The sequence below is a fragment of the Gavialis gangeticus genome, unplaced genomic scaffold (assembly GCF_001723915.1).
Source record: "Gavialis gangeticus isolate Ggan-Ray unplaced genomic scaffold, GavGan_comp1, whole genome shotgun sequence".
Classification (NCBI taxonomy): Eukaryota; Metazoa; Chordata; order Crocodylia; family Gavialidae; genus Gavialis; species Gavialis gangeticus.
In genome coordinates, this window is record NW_017729024.1 from 90,971,739 (window position 1) to 90,990,482 (window position 18,744).

General features: G+C 39.4%; 1 protein-coding gene across 5 annotated transcripts in view; it reads left to right on the top strand.

Annotated features, from left to right (window-relative positions):
- The window catches only part of AGTPBP1 (ATP/GTP binding protein 1), a 182,706-nt gene that overhangs the window by 115,454 nt on the left and 48,508 nt on the right, over nucleotides 1–18,744 (top strand). For all 5 annotated transcript variants that reach the window (XM_019517377.1, XM_019517380.1, XM_019517376.1 and 2 more), the window contains exons 19-25: nucleotides 461–548; nucleotides 1,418–1,562; nucleotides 2,074–2,227; nucleotides 3,001–3,181; nucleotides 5,804–5,933; nucleotides 6,408–6,539; nucleotides 10,999–11,175. In XM_019517377.1, coding sequence (XP_019372922.1) covers nucleotides 461–548; nucleotides 1,418–1,562; nucleotides 2,074–2,227; nucleotides 3,001–3,181; nucleotides 5,804–5,933; nucleotides 6,408–6,539; nucleotides 10,999–11,175 — 1,007 coding nt within the window. The remainder of the gene's footprint in view (nucleotides 1–460; nucleotides 549–1,417; nucleotides 1,563–2,073; nucleotides 2,228–3,000; nucleotides 3,182–5,803; nucleotides 5,934–6,407; nucleotides 6,540–10,998; nucleotides 11,176–18,744) is intronic.

The following is an 18,744-nucleotide window of genomic DNA, read 5'->3' on the forward strand; positions in this document are numbered from 1 at the left end:
CAGCATCTGTTGTTTGAGCCCAGTCCCGTGCACATGGTCCAATCCTATTTGCTGATAGGTGGACTGAGGTGCAAGAAGGCTGGGACCCTGACATTTTGTGAGAGTGAGTTAGGCTTGAATCCTGGATTTTCCTGACTTAAAGTCCATGCTAACCATTGCATTACTTTAAACTTGCATGTGGTATTTTAGAGCTGACTTTTGGCTGACATTTACTTTGCACTTTTTCTCTTGAATCTTTTTCATTCTAGTGTCCATTGACTGTTGATTTAGAATGCACCCAGCTTTTTACACAAATCTAACCAATAATTAATAAATAATTACATTATAAAAGTGAAATTTAATATATTTAGCTTGGGGTACTTTATAAAACAGTTCAGATGAAATCTAGTCCATTGTGGGTTATGTGTAAAAGCTTTATTCCTTGCCAGCAGAATAAAAGCTTAATACCTTTTTCTTATAGGTATGCAGCCTCTCATGTACTCTGTTCAGGAGGCGTTAAATGCCAGGCCATGGTGGAGTCGTGTTGGAACAGATATTTGTTACTACAAGTAAGTATGCCAAAAGAATGAGATGAGCACATCAGACTTCCTATGTGGAAGACTAGAACAGAATCTGATATATGATGATAAAATAAATTATCATTAAAGGTGTAGTGGTAATATACTGTATTTTCTTGCATACAACAAGCCCCAAAACACAATACACACATTTTTTTGAAAGATAAATGAAGAGGAAAAGATTTTTTCTAGAGTTATGGCTGCATATAGGAGGAGAGAGACCAGGTGTAACTAGCAGATTGCCCTAAGGAAGATTAGCTTGAAGAGTGGAACATCAAGACCATTAAAAAGGAGAGATGATTATAAATGTGTAGTGAAGAACAGGGAGCCATTATTTCAGTTGACTCCCTCAGCTGCCTGAATAGTAGTGGCACATGCTGGACTATGGAGCAGGAATCAAAGTAAGGTGCTTCTATTTTGGTCAGAAAATCAGAGGTTAATACAACCTGATTTTGGGATGGCTGATTTTGGAGGAGGAACATGTGTATTGTACGCAAGAAAATATGGTACTTTTCCAAGTAGTGCCTCAAGTCTATAAAGGGTGAGAGCTACTACTCTAAGTGAATATAAAAGTCATTTCTTTAGGGACGTGTTTGAATTTATTTTTATGAAGAGTTTTAACAAGGGCCTTTAATAACAATGATTGAGTTTGCTAGTTTTGCTTCCCTTTCTCTTGAAAGTTTCCTATTATTGCTACCATACTTTGCTTTGATCAGTAGTATCAACATGAGATGATTATTGGGCATAAGTGTTTGAATAACCCTGCCCTTTTGTATTTCTTAGAGCCTTGGGGAGGAGGTTGTTGAATGTTCAGAAATGATATTACTTGATGTAATATGTTGATATGACTTCACTCTTAGGAATCACTTTTCCAGAAGTTCAATTGCTGCTGGTGGTCAGAAAGGAAAATCCTATTATACAATTACATTCACAGTGAGCTTCCCACATAAGGATGATGTCTGCTACTTTGCTTACCATTATCCATATACGTATTCTACGTTAAAAGTGAGCAATTCTCTGAACTAGATTGTTTGATATCCTTTTATATTTTTTTATAAATAATGTAATATATACTCTCATAAGTATCTGTCTCCATGAGAAAATTCTGCTGCTTCTAAATATTTTCTTCTGTAGATCAAAAGCAAATTTAAAAACTTAAGATATATTTGTGTTATTACATCATAGCATTCACATAAAAATGAGCAGATTAGAACAAATAGAATGTGCGTGTTTGCTTCTTCAAAGAAACACTGCAACAAATCTGGCATGATCTTTATTTCATTGCTATATGGGTCACTTGCTATGCATAGAGAATTACAGCTGTATCAGTAACTGACTCTTAAATATCCCTCCTCAAAAAAAAAATAGAGAGATGATATACACTGCAAACAGGAGGGAATGTATAAACATGAACAGCTGAATATCTTTCCTCTGTAAGATTGCTTAAGATAAACACTTTATTTTTTGTCATACACACTTGCAAAATTAAGAACCTTTTTATTATTTTTGGTTGAAGATGCATCTTCAGAAATTGGAATCCATGCACAACCCTCAGCAGATTTATTTTCGTGAAGATGTACTCTGCGAGACGCTAGCTGGCAACAGCTGCCCTTTAGTCACTATAACAGCCACGCCAGAATCAAATTATTATGAACATGTCTGTCAGTTCAGTAAGTATATGACTAGCCTCTAACTCACTGAAAATAATGTAAAATAAGAACGTTGTACAATTTCAGTGCAACATCTGTGTACAGTTGTTTGCTATTCCACGCTGTAAAAATAGCAATGTAAGATGAAACACTGAATTTAATGAGATTTTTTTTAAGTGTTGGTATGTTAAAATATTAGTGTTATGGTTTTAAAAAAACCATATTAATTATCAAAGATAAACAGATTTCATACCTATATTTGTTCAGTAAAGCACTCTCCATTGCTAGAGATTTATTAGTATCTTTAGGTTTTATCGTTATGTGTTTTTTTTTTTTTGAGGGCAGTTCCTACCTGCTTATTTTTTAATCATTGTTCTTGATGACTTTAGGAAAATTTCCTTCCAAAAAGACCCATTTTCCATAAAACTCATATCTTAAGTTGCATTTAGTTACCATGACTGTATCAGTCTTTATCTCAAAGCACCCCGGTTTTTTTTTCTAAATTTCCCTCATCTACAGAAAGAGAAGTATCATGTCATAATGAACAGCCATCACTTCCTTTAACTGATGGTATTTATGCAATTGGCCCTTTCAGGCTGTGCTTAATTTAAAAGGCATTGATGCATGTTTTTACCCATTAATATTTATTATTATATCCTGTTATCATTTATTCAGTGTGCACTTAAAAGAAATACTGGACTCCACCTGGGTAAATGGAGCTACTCTTTTTCAAACTGTTTTTTCTTACTTTACTTGTATTTATATCTTGCAATTTTTGTGCACACTCTTTTTAGGAAATCGTCCTTATGTTTTCTTATCTGCTCGTGTACATCCTGGAGAAACTAATGCAAGCTGGGTTATGAAAGGGACTTTGGAATACCTTATGAGTAGTAGCCCTGCTGCCCAGAGTTTACGAGAATCCTATATTTTTAAAATTGTCCCTATGCTCAATCCTGATGGTGTCATCAATGGAAAGTAAGTTCAGTTATGCTCACAAAAATGTAATAAATTAATGTGAGACCTTTGTCTATCTTCACAATTAAAATATTGTCCACTTTAATTTTGAGACTGAAAGTGCAGTAGTTTTCCAGAACTAATGTATAATTTATACTGAACTTTTTTGCACTTACATTTTTAGGCGTTTTCTAGTATGTTGTTAATTAGCAAAGCTGCTACATACAAATTTTAAATGCAAAGTATTTTTCTGCTCTTTCCAGTTAAAATTACTAACATACTCTTTTGAGAGCCTTGGTTACTCTGACTGTGGAAAAACTTAAACACATGGCCTTTTCTACGCAGTGGTTTTAGCTGGCTATGGTTTGAGGACGGTACTTTGAGAGCCTTGTTACACATTAATTGTAGGCAGCTCCTGGAGCTCTGAACCACAGGATTGTCCATGCATTAACATCTGAAAGTAGTTTTAAGCACACTTTAGGTCACTCCAGGGTAGGTTTATCTCTGATCTGTTACCCAGCTTGTGTTTCATTAGTGTGTGGCCACTCCCCACAGATGAGACACCGAAGTTGCTGTCCTCTAGCATCCCAGGATGCAGTGTCCCCTCCTCCACCCTCCGGTTCTGTATAGGCAAACCTTTCAACCCCTGAACTCTACTGCCCAGGGGGCAGTTCTGGCACCAAACCAACACCCTCTCCCTTCCCCCACAGATGCAACCCCATGCAAACAGCCTGCAGAGCACATGCCAAGTCTCAAGGCACTAAGAGTCCAGGAGTGGGAAATAGGGGGTGAGGAGGGAACAAATTAAGGGACTGGACTGGGGCTTCCTTCCTTGGGTGGGGGCAGTAGCTCCCCCAAAACCTTTCCTTCACTGCTCCTGGCCACCCTGGAAATTACGATCAGCATTCCCACGCCCCAATCCTAAATCTGTTTATTAAAACAAACCTTTTTTAATTTACTTCCTTTTTATTTCTTTTTAAAGTCTTTTGTTTTATTTTTTATTTTGTTTTAGTGATTGACTTCCTTTATTTCACCACTGTTTCCCTACCCCTATTTCCTTTCCACCTCCCATTTCATTACCCACCCCCATCCCATGAATCTCTCTGCTTCTCAGCTTCATGTTCTTATCCCCCACCCCCAACCCATCTCTCTCTCTCACCCATAGCAGGGATAGAAGCCCATCCTGGTTTACCAGCCCTGTAGTGGCAACTCACAGCTGTAGCTCCTAGTCAGACCCCTGCTTGCCAGCCCTCTAGTGGCAAGTGTCAGCTGTGTAGGTGAGGGACAGTGAGAAAGTTTTTAGCTTAACATGTGGCTGCTGCAAACTCAAGCTAGCACTAACACACATCAACATTTGAGCAGCTCGAAGTGCAACGTGTAACAAGGCCCTGAGTATACCTACACAGTGCAATGCAGCATCGTGTAGTGAATAGCTGAGTTAGCTCTAAAAGCTGGCTCTGAAACCAGAAACAGTACAGCTTTATAGATTACCTAACTCAGTTGGAACACTGTGCTGACATGCCTGTGTTGTTTCCAGGACCTAAACAAGTGTCTTTGCACAGTAGTGCATTATGGACATACAGGCTTATTTGGAGCTAGCATAAGTTCCTCTGTGAAGTGAATTCTATAAACATATCTAAAGAAAAAAAATAAACTGTATGTCTAAGTCAGGGGTGGGCAGTTATTTCAGGCAAAGAGCTGCTTACTGAGTTTTGGTAAGCCATCGAGGGCCACATGACAGGCAGCCGGGGCAGAAAGATATTAATTTTCTAAATTTTTTAGGGGCTCTGCGTGCCAGATGGAATGGCTTAGTGGGCCGCATCTGGCCCATGGGCCGCATTTTGCCCACCATGGTCTAAGTCATATCTCTGGCAGTAGACAACGTGCAATTAGATGGAGAGGTTTATGCCAGTGAGAGGAGAGCACAGGATCATTTACAAAATCTTAAACATTGCAACATGAACTATGCTTGTCATAGGGCTGTTTTGGGGTGATGCAGAATGTGTGGTCGGGCTAAAGCCTCATCCATTCATATTATGTACACCATCCATGCAATAGGAGCACTAGTGCACATAGATACTGGAAAAGAAGTATAACGGTAAAGTAGCTAAACTATGAACCAACTATGCACCATAGGATCTGATTCATATATACTGCACTGAATTAAGAGTTCGTACAAAAAACATACCTTCCTGCAGCTCCTAGACTAAGACTAGAGGGTTTTTCCCCACCAGATTCCATGACCAAAAAATGCCTTATAATGAAAAAAATGTTATATGCTAGAGCTTATTTTAAATTTTAGTCCCTATTAAAATGTTCAGAATTGTATTTTTATAAATCACATTTGTAGTAGTAGTAGTAGTCATAATAATAATAAACATTGTACCATGAATAATAAACACTGCACCCTTCTCATTGGTCCAATTTTGTGTGAAGCATAAATCACTTCTGTAAAATAATAATTTTCCATAGTGCTTGGTTTTGAAAAATGTTTTTCTGGAACATATTTTTATCAGAGGAGTTTTATTATATGCATGATGATTCAAAAAATATCTTTGGGTATGGCGTTTTTAGAACTGACTTTTAAAAAGTGGTGATATGTCATGCAAGACATTGTTCCTTTTATAAATTTGTTTTCTGTAGCCATCGTTGTTCTTTAAGTGGGGAGGACTTGAACAGGCAGTGGCAAAATCCAAATCCAGATCTTCATCCCACAATTTACCATGCCAAGGGCTTGTTACAGTATATGGCTACTATTAAGCGTTTACCTCTGGTGAGTATGTACATGTGTGTGTAGCCCCAGACAGGATATTCAGAAACATTTGTGTCAGTGTATCTTTTTGTAAGCTTATGTAATAGATTTTTGAAGCCATCTCAGATGCTTACAAATGTGATTTGAAGAGCTGACTGGAAACAGGTCTGTTTCCACTTAGGATGAATAAGAAAATCCCTATAGTTTATATTGTAGAAAAGTTTAGTTACAATCCCTGTTGCTGCTTTTGCTTTTGGTATGGTAAAAAATTCAAATTTCTGTAGTCTGATTTTTTTATTAAAAAGCAATTTCTTTTTACTACACAACTTGATTGTATACTGTGTCTTTCATCTCCTAATGTTCTATATCCTTCAGCACATGCAAATGTATGTAATAATAACTATAATAGATGAGGAAGTGTAGAGATTTGTTTACTTGTTTGCTATTGCAAATGATTTTGAAACATTAGTTTACATATTTCACATAATTTTGTAGGTCTACTGTGATTATCATGGACATTCTCGCAAAAAGAATGTATTTATGTATGGCTGCAGTATCAAAGAGACAATGTGGCACACTAATGTTAGTGCTGCATCTTGTGATGTGATTGAAGATCTTGGTTACAGGGTGAGTAAAAGTTAGACCTCAAGTTGTGAAAATGCATTTTTGTTTTCTTGGCTTCATGGTGTTGCTACTTTTTTTCCTCAGGATAAAGTCTTAATCCGTTCAAAAATGGAACATACGGTATATGTTTATTTTTTCTCAAACTCATCCACAGTAGATTTTGTTCACTTACCACTGTGTTATAACGTCCTATGGAAAGTATCTGTTGCAGATGTCTTTACAGCTACAATTTATACTTAGGGAGATGTGCACGAGGACAAATACATACACACGCTTACTGACTATTCTCATTGATTACTGCAACATATGTATTTTAAGCATATATTGGGAGCCACACTAGGAAGCTTTACAGATTACTTTCACTTTTCAGTCTCTAAAAGGTAGCATGGACTTCCTTTTTATTTTTTGCTGCTGTTGTTTGTCTGTACTGCTTCCAAGCATTGGCAATGGTGTCATCATACATATGATTGCAGGGTCACTAGTCTGATAACATTTTTACATATAATATAAGGATAATAACATTACAATCTATTATACATAACAAATTTGTGAATGGCTGTGGGTTGTTTTTTCCATTTTTTTTAAATTTCTGCAACCTCGCTTATAGATGCTGCAGCTTTACATCTCCATGCTTACTTAGAACTTCACATTTTATCAAGTTAATAGCATTAAAGATATCAAAGTATAAATGGGTTGACTTAAAAAGGTGTCAATTTGGCTACTGATTTGATTGGTAAATTTTGTTTGCTTCCATACGTTGCTGTATAGGAAATGCTTATAAACAAAGTAATAATAATAATCATTATTATGAGTGAAAAATAAAAGAAATAAATAATTGAAAGTGGAAGAGTATTTTAGAGTCTAAGTAGTTGCCCATTAAGGCCACTGGCATATGTTATGTTAATTGTGTGATGGGATCTGAGAAATTTATATCTTGGATCCCAAAAATTACTCCTGCTAGAGGGTCCAAGTAACATCTTCCATTCTGTGCATAGAAAGAATAGCATATGATTGTATAGCTAAAGACTGCATCATGGAGTACAAATGAGTTTGCATGAGTAATCTAGCATTTTCTAACTTCTGAGAGATTGGTTTTGCAACCCACATATTCTTTTAATGTACTTTTGTGGGTATTTTCCACTTCATTATAAACATATAAATTAAATATATAATAATTTCTAAATTAATACACAAAAGTCAAAATGGAATTTTTTTATATGGTTGAGTTATGATGGCCTTACAGTGTAATATCACTGCCACCTTGTGGTAATAGGTTGTATGTACAGTTAATTTCCTTTAATTTTTCAAGGATGATTGTTTATAACAGCAGAGGCCAAGAAATGCACCTATTTGCTGCCTGTCTGTATGGTTTTACTTAATGATCATATGGCTACACACACAAATGGCTAGTTATGCATCTGCCTCTTCAGTGCTTTTATATACAAAATATTGGGCTGAAATGTTGCTTCTGCTGCTGCAACACATGTATTACTTCCTATATACTTAAAAAAATAAAAAATGTCCTGTAATAATATTGAAATATTAAAAATGACACTTGTATCACTAACTAAAATACCTCTAAAGCGATGGAAAAAAAAGTCCCTCATACTTGCAAGGAATTTGTGGGTTGTCTTCCTCTCCTCCAGTTCATTAGTACTAGTATATTAGGAGTGTTTTCACTTATTACACATCCTGTAGTAATCTGTAGTATAGAATTCCTGTAGGTGTGTAGTCTAGTAAATTGACTGGTCTGTATATAACTACTACAGACACATTCCTGTTTCGTGTAAGAAACTTTCTGTTTTTCTTTGCATATGTGTCTGCATGTTCCCTGTCTGCTTGTTTAGATTTTTTTGGCCATTGGAAGCTATACTTGTGCCATGGTTATTCTCAGGCTTCTAGGCAAAGGCAGAAAGAATGGGAGGTGACTCAACTGCTTCTTAGTTCCTTCACACCACCTGTGCCTTGAAGGTCTTCAGTGTCCAAGCTCTTGATTACTATATGACCTTTGAATTTCCTTTAAACAGGTCTAGGAATAGGTCAGTACTTGTTTGTTCAGTAGTAAGATTTAGTGTAGGGTTGCCTTTTCTATGAATTACCTTAATTTAAGAATCTGTAGGGCACCCCTCTTTCCTCCCCCATTCCACTCTACCCCTCTATGCCCCCCTTTCCTTCCCAACCACAAAAGTCCTCCTGGTAGTATTTCCCATCTGCCCTCATGGAAAAGAAGTCTCTGGGGTTTAAGAATTGATCTTTATGTCAAGCAGGAATGCTCCCAGTAGTGGTCACCCTAGGTGCCTGTTTTGTTCAGGAGAGGGGCAAATTGATGATTAGTGGTTGATTAGTATGTAAGTTGTATTAAAGATGAATGCAAAAAAATAGGGAGGCTCATCTGGAAGTGTTCTCAATAGAAAGATTAGTGTATTCCTCTGACCCCAAAGGACTGTGGCAAAAAAACAGCAGTTTTTTGAAAGTGCACCTCCTCAGCCTGCTCCTCTGCTGTGCAAGTTCCTAAATGATCTTAGTGGGTAAGCTCTCACAGCATAGGAAAAAGGTACACTGTTAGTTAAGGGGAAAACATCTAGATCTCCTTCACAGGCTTTTAATTCTAAAAAGTTGCTGTCTCCCCATTTAGCCCAGAAGAAAGGGACTGGAAAGCCCAGAAAGGGTTCCCCCCTACAACCAGTGTGGGGCTTGTTACTAAGGGCCTTGTTGCACAGTAATTTGAGCTTCTGGAGCTCTTAACTTCTGGACTAGCTGCACATTAACACCTTTTAAATGGCTTAAAGCACTCACTGTTTGGTTTAACATTACATCACTCCAAGGCAGAATTATTTCTAAACTGCTTAGTTTTGCTCCTTTTCCATTAACTTGTGGCCAGTCTCCATAGTTTTTTCTGTCCAAGTTAAAGTCCTCTGGCATCCAGTGAGACAGTGGGTGAGCAGGGACACCAGCTCACCCCCTGGGATGTCCGGCAGAGCAAATACCACAGTCCCTGATCGCCTGATGGCTTTGATGCCTCCCACTGCCGCTCACACTGGCTCTGCTCCTGGAAGCTGTCCAAGTTGGGTAGGGGCACTGCCTCCTTGCCACCACTCATACCAGCTCTGCTTCTGGTAGGAACAGAACAAACCAGTCTGAGTTGGGGGGCGCACCACCTCTCTGCCACTGCTTGCACTGGGACAGGACAGCAAGGAGTAAACAGAGCAGCAGCTTGCGTAAAAAAGGGGGATTGGAGTAGCACTCGGGGAGGGTCCAGGGCTAACTTGTGCCCTGTCTGCCAAAAACGTTGGCCCGCACTAACTCAGGTAGTCATGGAGGCTTGCTTAAGAAATATAGCAATAATAGACAGATGGAAGGGAGCTATTTAGAATTTAGTGCTTTATGTTTGCAAAACACTAGTCCGTTGTAGAAGCCTTAAAATCTGGCGCTTGTTTTGGAGACAGTCATTTACTTAGACTCCTGGCACCTACCTCCATACCAAATTAAGTCACTGCTTGGGAGTCACTTTCACTGTATGGACAATACTTGAGGAAGAAACAGCTATGTAGCTTACTAAACCAGCTATTTGAGATGTGTTGTGTGTGTGTGTGTGTAAGATATATACAGCTTATCACCCTCCATTTTTCTCCAATAGTATGGATGATTTTAAACCTAGATTCTGGTGGAACTGAGGAGCAGCTGGTTTTACCCTGTCCTTTGTACCCTTAGTTTGAGTCCTAAGGATGCTTGAGGCTTAGCATGAACTGCAACAAACTGCAGGCTAAAAAAAATCTTAACATAAGTGCACAGACCACAGGTACAGTGTCAGTAGGATACATAGATCTTGAAGAACTCCCATTTATTGTAAGGTAAGTAATGTTTTTTACTCTATTATGGGGTATGTATTAAGTGAGAAGACACTTACTGTGCTTTGTAAAACATAGTCCAGGCAAACCCAGGCACAAAGTAGTGACAGGGAGAATAAATGGTACTGATGTTTATAAGTTTCCAGATTTATCACATTCTTCATGAATGGGAAATCCAGAACAAAGCTATTTTGCAGTAGTCCTGTTTTCAAAAAGGAAATCTCATATAAAGATCATCTCTTTACTTTTCAGTAGTGTTGTCATTCTTAAAGTTATTAAAATATTTGAAAAATAGCAATTTCTGTTGGAACTGTTTATCATGTTCTAAAGGATTGTGGACTAATGGTAGAGGTGATACCTTTTATTAGACCGACTATATTTTTTGCAAAAAAAAGTCTTTAGTTGCAAGTTTTCAGGCCCAAACACCCTTCATCAGGCATTGGAGAAAAGATTGTAAAAGTTCTCCAGGGTAGAAATGGAAGTTCATATTTCATTGGAGAGTTGTTACTTTGAGTTATGCAAAACCTAATTTAACACAAAATACAAAAACTTTCATTTGCCTTAAACCTCTAATGAAGTCTTTTTTTTTTTTTTTTCAAATTCTTGTCCTTTAGGCTCTTCCTAAGATTCTCAGTCAGACTGCCCCTGCATTCTGTATGAGCAGCTGCAGTTTTGTTGTGGAAAAGTCTAAGGAATCGACAGCACGTGTTGTAGTCTGGAGAGAGATAGGAGTACAAAGAAGCTACACAATGGAGAGCACATTATGTGGCTGTGATCAGGGCAAATATAAGGTAAAGAAACTAGATGAAATTAGAGCCTCTTTGTAGGCTGAGTTTACAATTTATTGGTATCCCTTCCCAGAACCCAGCAGATTTCTGGCTTTTGAACTCTTTTAAAAAGCCCTCTGAGATACTCATGCATTTTACATCATTTAGTGTGTTTTGTTGTCTCAGTATGATAAAATAACATAGATTGTTCACTGTGGCTCTTCTTGATCTATCATTCTGGAAACCAGTATAGTATGTTCTGTTGATTATCCATGTTAGCAAGATTACCAATAATAGTTGACTTTTAAGTACAAGTTTTTCCGGTTCAACTGTTAAAGTGAGGCATTTTATGGTTTCTGCAGTAATTGTAACTGTGAATCACTAACATTATTACTTAACAGTATATACAAGTATTGGGATACACATTTCTTGGGTACATTCTAGTTTACAAGGACTCAGTGGTAGAGCTTTTCTCTTGGTACAGACACCCAGCCGTATATTTTTTAGACTGCTTTAGCAGTTCAGTATCCCGTTGAGCAGTAGATAAAGGTAATGGTCTTTGGCCCTCCTAACAAATTTTGTGCCTGTCTTTTGAAATTGGGTTTTATTAGTAAGTGGTCTCACCTGTACTGGGTGGGAAAAACATCTTTTTGGGCACCATTTACCCAACAGAAAACAGGAGAATATCACTGAACAATCAGTCTTTAGATTGCCTCCATTCCTTTTCTTTTCCCCTGTGTCAAATATTACTTCAAGCCTTAGAAAGGCACACTACGTTGTATCTTTTTCTGCTTGTAATCAGAGTTGTGCCTGAATAGAAAAGGACCCGAAGGAGGTAGAAATCATCTTACCAAAAAGGATAATGAACTGAGAACTCAAACCAAAAAAAGCAAAGATATCCTCCAGAGGGTTTGAGAAGAACCATTTTCTTCATTCATAGCTTCAGTGGGATCATCTGAAAATTCTCTCCAATATTGAAGGAAACACTGGTATAGCCTTACCAAAGGCAGTACAGAAATGCCTCTCTACTAAAGAGATAGGTATCCCATCAGAATGATTTTTTTTAAGTGGAAGAATCCATGTGTATGTGTCCTCATTCAGGAGGAAGATGAGAGCTATAACAGGTTCGCTTTATCTGAAGTTCAGGCTTTTTATTTGAAGTTAAAATCTTGCCCAGAAGCAACCTTTTTTTAGCTTTGTCATTTGTGGTTCAAGATACAGAAGGTAAGTTCCCATGAGGAAAGTTGCTGCAAAGATCTACTATGTAGGTGATTATTAGAGCATCAGAAAACATGAAGCTCCCTGTCTTCTTTAACTATTTCATATCTTAAGAGGGATGGTAATTTAACTATAGAAACTTCGGCTTTCATATTTTAACAACTAAGGTATTATCAAAGTTCTCAGTAATGCAGTATTATAAATTAGTAGAAATCTGGAGGTTCTGATATAAACATAGAAAAGAAATCGTTTAAATCAGATTCAGTCAATAATACCAATACTTTCTAATGAATAGCATCTTACAATCTCTAGTTATTGAGCTCATGAAGATTTCCTATTTTATACTTACATATTCTGAGTGAGGGAAGTCAGCAGAAGAGAGAGAGTACGTGACACTATAGTATTGTCCCTCCATAAGAACCATATTTTCAAATGTCTGAACTGGTAGTAACAAGCCCTGGTAACATTTTCACAGAAAAATTCATCCCAGTCAGAAGCAATGTTTGTCTTAGCCTCTGGTAACTTAGACCCATTTGCCTGAATGCTGATTGCCAACAACTGGTTAGAAATGACTGTCCACATAAAGCCATCCCCATGTTGATTATAGCAAGGGAAACGTCAACTACGAACATCAAATGATAGAAAGAAAATAATTGTATAAACTTGTGTAAAAGCTTAAAATATAATCCATACATTCTAAATTGTGTGCAGACAGCTGAGTCTAGACTCAAAACTAAGTTTTGTGATGGCTTTAATAATTGTAATACATCATAACATTTAATGTTTTGAAAAATTCATAGAAAGACGAACAGACTTTATCAGGGCTGCAGTGAGTATGACTCCCTTGCAATCCATAGATGACATTTGAAACATTAAACTCTGCTCACTGAAGCAAATGTGGAGTCTTTCACTTCATAGAAATCAAGCTAGTATTCCCTAGAACAGTAACTTTGATCTGAAAATGTTCAAAGATCAACCATTTTTGTAGGATATTGTGTTTTTCCATAATGATACAATGTGGTACTAAAAACAGATATAGCCTTTGTGTTGCTCTTCGGCCCAGTTCTTCAGTGCATCAGCATTAAGATCTTTCACAATTCTCTTTTCTTCTCCTTACTCATTCTTCTTTCGTTTTAAGTCCATCTCATTTCTGCTGTCCCAGTGATACTAGCCTTGAAACATACATCCTGCCACTAAGGATTATATTCACACTTTCTTCCATCCTGCTCTATCCCTTTCTACCTTACAATCCACTTCTATGATGATTAGAAAAAATCTATCAGTACTACGTTACTAGCTCAGGGACAACAGTGGACTGTACTTTTTAAAGGTTTTTGAACTCCCATTTTGTACTTATTGCAGTTACTTTTAATGGCTTTTTTTTTCTTTTTCCTATTCTACTAATTTGTTTCTGCTTATCCTTATTAAATTTTAAGTTCTGTGGGACAGGTCTTCCTGTATTGGGCACCATTTAACACAGTAGAGAGCCCCAGTTATGTTTGAAAATTTTGAATGTTACCACAGCACAAACAAATAGGCCCAGTGGATATGATACTCAAAGCTAGAAGAACTGAGTTATGTTCTCAGTACTGTAAGTGATAGAATGAGAGACTTTGGGCAGATTACTTCTCTGTGCCTGAGTTTCTGCAGCTATAAAGTAAGAATGATAGCAGCTCGTTAGGGTCTGGGCAGACAAACATATAGTCTGGTGTAATTGACATTGGTTTTGTATTCTAGTGCAAATTACACAGGCATAAAGAATGGATGTTGCAAGGGTAGCGGCACACATTATATGTCTGTTACTGTACCTTGCCACCAGGTGGTGAAAGAGTAGGTTTGCTATTAACAAGTGGCTACCGAAGACTGGATGCAGACGGATCAAATCTAAACTGAAGTAACTTTCATGAATGGAATATTACCCCATTTCTTTCAGGGGTAATTTTCAGCTGGTGTTTAGGCAAAGTTGTTTATGTTCTTCTAAAGTTACTCATATTTAGGAGTTTGTGTCATCTGTCTTCTATTTTTATACTAGTATAAACATATCTGTCCATGCCATTAAAATGTTTTTGGAGATCTAGAAATGAAAAAGAGGGAATTACTATTACCATTAATAGTAAATTCAGATGTCAACTAACTGCCGTCGTTTCCCTGCTGTAGATTCTCCATTGCATGTGGCTGGAGACTGGAATGATGACGGAGAATGGAGAATTTGGCATTTAGCTTTTTCAGTAAAAACTACCAGTATTTGCCAGTGAAAACTAGAGAGTACAATTGTTTGAGGAAAAGGAAGCTGGTAGGAAACCTAAATCAAACTTTACTTGGGTTACCTTTCCATATGTCAGTATAAAATACTGCATGAATGAAAAGGAAACAAACACTGTTTCGGTGGGAAACTTTAAAAAAAAATCACTGTCTTTAGAATTTCAGTGGTAATTTTTTTTGGTTTTATTCTAAAAATGATTTTTAGTACTGTATGCATTTCTTCACTGGATTACTTGTTAGCTCTACTCATTTTTCTCTATTTATTTCTCCCCAGACGTTAATTTTAAAAAGGCCTTATTGTAATATTGTGAAGAGTAAATATGAATTTGTGCCTGAGATTAAGAAATGTTCATGTAGGTTATTCCAGGAGGCATTCATCGAATGCCTTCCTGCCTTGTTTCGGTGAGTTTATTCTCCTTCATTAAAATGTTTTTAAAAGCCTATTTATATAAAAAGATCCAGAAGCTGTAAATTAAAAGGAAGGGGGTAAAAACACCTACTTTTTGCTATCTCACTTGTGTTCTGTACTCTGTATGTCTGCAGCTATCTTTTACAAGTAAGCTATTTTTGATAAGTTTATTACTGTGCACTGCACTAAGTATGTAGTCACTGCTGACTAATTAAATAATCATAATAAACTGTTTCATGGGGTCAGTAGTTTTTAAAGTACCTTTCCTGCTCTAGAAAAAATACTGTTAAAAGCAGTTGTGAATGCCTGCATTCGGATGTTCTCTCATACATTTTACTGTTTGTTAAATTTACTTTTAATACTCTTCTCAGTCTGTGCATGACAAAAAAAATACATCTTTGTTTCATTACCTAAATTCTTTCTATAGCAAGAACCTATGTCACCTTGGTTAACTCGGGTAAAAATAGCAAATAATCTTTGTTTGCCTATTCTAGTGGAGAAATGCATAAGCATATTCTTTGACAGAATTAACAAATGTATTTTCTAATGTACAGTAGGAGGGAGAGATGTTATATTGATTTTCATTCTTGGAAAGCAGTAATTTTGTATATTGGTTTTTAAATCAATTGGTACAAATTAGTCAGTTTGATAAATTTAGAAAATGAGAGTGCTCACTTTTCATTCTGACAGTTTCCTGAAGAAAATTTTAATATAAAAACATTCGTGTAAAATCAGTACTTCTGAAGAAATGATTTAAACTTAAAATCGTTTCCATTAATGAATTGCAGAAGGCTGCTAAATACAGACCTATGAATCTATCTCGTTTTAAATATAACAGCTATCCCATTAGTATTTATGGGAATTAAGTATATAAGCCACCATCTTGAACACCTTAGATGCATCATTAATGACCTCAAACCCCTCCTGGAAAAGGACATATGTCTCAGGGTAGCTATGAAGGACATCTGTCTCAGGGTAGCCTGTCCTTGCTTACAGGAAGCCCCCCAACCTCAAATGACATCTCTCAAACACCAGACCATTTAAACTTCTGTTCTCACCAAGGCACCAGGCCTTGAAATGGACCTAGATACTTGCTGTGTCTCAACCTAAGTACAAACCACATCATCACTGGACCAAATAACATGCACTGCAACATCCTAGGTTCGTTCACCTGCAACTCTACCAATATTATTTATATGCCATCATCTGCTTACAGTGTCCCTCTGCTTTCTATGTTGGACAGATGGGGGTGATCCTTATATGAAAGAATGAATGAACACCAATCTGTCATCAGCTCCAGAAAGACACAAAGATGTGTAGGAGAAAACTCTAACCTCCCTAGACATTCAGGACCTCGCTAACATCAGGGTAGCTGTTTTTAGGCAGCAATATGAACAGGAACACAATATGAATGGGAAATTGCAGAACTGGATTGTATTAAGTATAGTTCAAATAGGGACTTAGGGATTCCTATCCCATTTGCTGGATTCATTTTTGTGATCACTTTGTTCTTATGGGTTCTTCCCTGTTTGCTTCTCCCAGCACTGCTCACCATCCCCATTCTCTCTCTTCCTTCTTACCTTTTGTATTATAGAATCATAGAAAATTAGGGGTGGAAAGAACCTCAGGAGGTCATCTAGTCCAGCCCCCTGTCCAAAGCAGGACCACCCTAAACTATCTCATCCCACCCAAGGCTTTCTCTGCCCACGTCGTAAAAACTTCCAAGGATGGATATTCTGCAACCTCTCTGGGCAGCCAGTTCTAGTGCTTTATTATTGTCCTAGTAAGAGTATTTCTTCATATTTAACCTTAACTTCCTTTGCTGAAACTTGAGCATCTTTGAAATTCTGTCATCTGCCAGTGCTAAGAACAGTCTAGCTCATGGGAGAAGGAAGGGGGGGCAAAATGGCATATCTAGTCAGCAGCTAGACTCCATTTCCCAGCAGCCTCTGCCCACGTCACTGGCAGCTTCCCTGGAGACCACAGGAGTGGTGGCATTGTGACAGCATGGGGCCAGGTTTTCCATGGAGATTGTCCCCAGCAGTGCTCGCAGAGCTTGCAGCTGGGTGGGGAGCTCCTGCAAGGCTGGGATTTTGCAGTGGTGACAGTGTGGTCCAGAGCTGGGGCAAAGCAACGATCCAGTGCCTCTACGCTGTTGCCAGAGGCATGTGAGTAGTGAATAGCATCCTCTTTCCCAACTCCGGACCATTCTGTCACCACTGCAAGATCCCAGCCTTGCAGGAGCTCCCCACCCAGCTGCAAGCTCTGCGAGCACTGCTGGGGACAATCTCCATGGAAAACCTGGCCCCATGCTGTCACAGCGCCACTGCTCCTGGGGTCTCTGTGGAAACCAGCTGCAGCGATGCAGGCATAGGCGGCGGAAGGGGGGGTGGGCTAACGGGGCTTATCCCCCCAAACGTGGGGTAGCAGTAGGGCCGCAAGGCAGCCTGGCCAAGGGCTTCCGGTGGCTGCAGCTGGGGCGAGGAGGGAGTGGGGCTTGGGCTACACCCCAGGAGGCATGAGGCCGGACAGGCTGCTGCTGCTGCGGGCTGGGGCCAGGGCTGTGGCAGCGGCACTAAGAGGAGGCTATGGGGGGGGGCATGCAGCCACCCCAAAATTTTGCTGTAGCCCCCACAACCACCCAGCACCACCACCACCCACCCCAGCGTAGCCCGGCCCCTGTCCCCCCTGCTGGGAAGAGCCTGGTGTTGCCCCAGTCCCTGCCCGCAGTGGCAGCCCGCCCTGCCCCACGTACGTCTATGGGCACACGCCCCCCGTGCCTCCCGGGAGACATGCAGTGGTGGGAGCCTCCACTCCCTCCCTGCACCCCCCCGACGAGCTTCATTCTGTGGCCTGTCCAGACTTAGGGCAGGGTGGGTGTAGGGGTCTCGGAGGGCTCCATCCCTTCAGGCCCGGCGGCGCAGCTGAGGATGGCCCCACTCCAGCCCCTGGGCCCCCCTGGCAGTGCAGGGCTGGGGCTGGTGTGAGGAGGCAGCCAGAGCTGGTACAGGGCTAGGCGGGGGCGTGGATTTGTTGGTGTGAGGGGTGTTGAGCAACAACCCCAGGTGTGGGGAAAGGGGCAGCCACATGGGCACAGTGGGCCCTGATCCCAGTCCTGGCTCGGCTCTGCTCCCTCGTGGTCCCTGCCAGGTCCCACTCCTTCCCCCTCTCCCTCCCCCTGTCCCTTCACTCACAGACTTTCCCACCTGGGGAGGCATGCATATGTGCTTAGCTCCCTTCCCCTCCCCCAGTTTTTTTTCCCCTCCACCTATGGGTGCAGGTAAGGCCTCCCCAAACTGCGCTGCCTGGTGCAGTAGTCTGGGAGCTGACCTTGCTTGTGAAGACTTTGAGTTAAAAAAGACATAGAGTACTTCAGCCTTTCCTTCATCATCTGTCACTAGGTTGCCTCCCCCATTCAGTAAGGGGCCCACACTTTCCCTGATCTTCCTCTTGTTGCTGTATTGCTTGTAGAAACCCTTCTTATTACCCTTCATGTCCCTTGCTAGCTGCAACTCCAGTTGCGCTCTGGCCTTCCTGATTTCATCCCTGCATGCCTGAACAGTGCTCTTATGTGCGCTCCTTAGTCATTGGTCCAAGTTTCCACTTCTCATAAGCAATTCAAGCACTTGTAAAGACTTCTTGTAAGCACTTATAAGTATTCATATCACTCTTTATATTCTATACACTGCTCTGTGTACATCAAG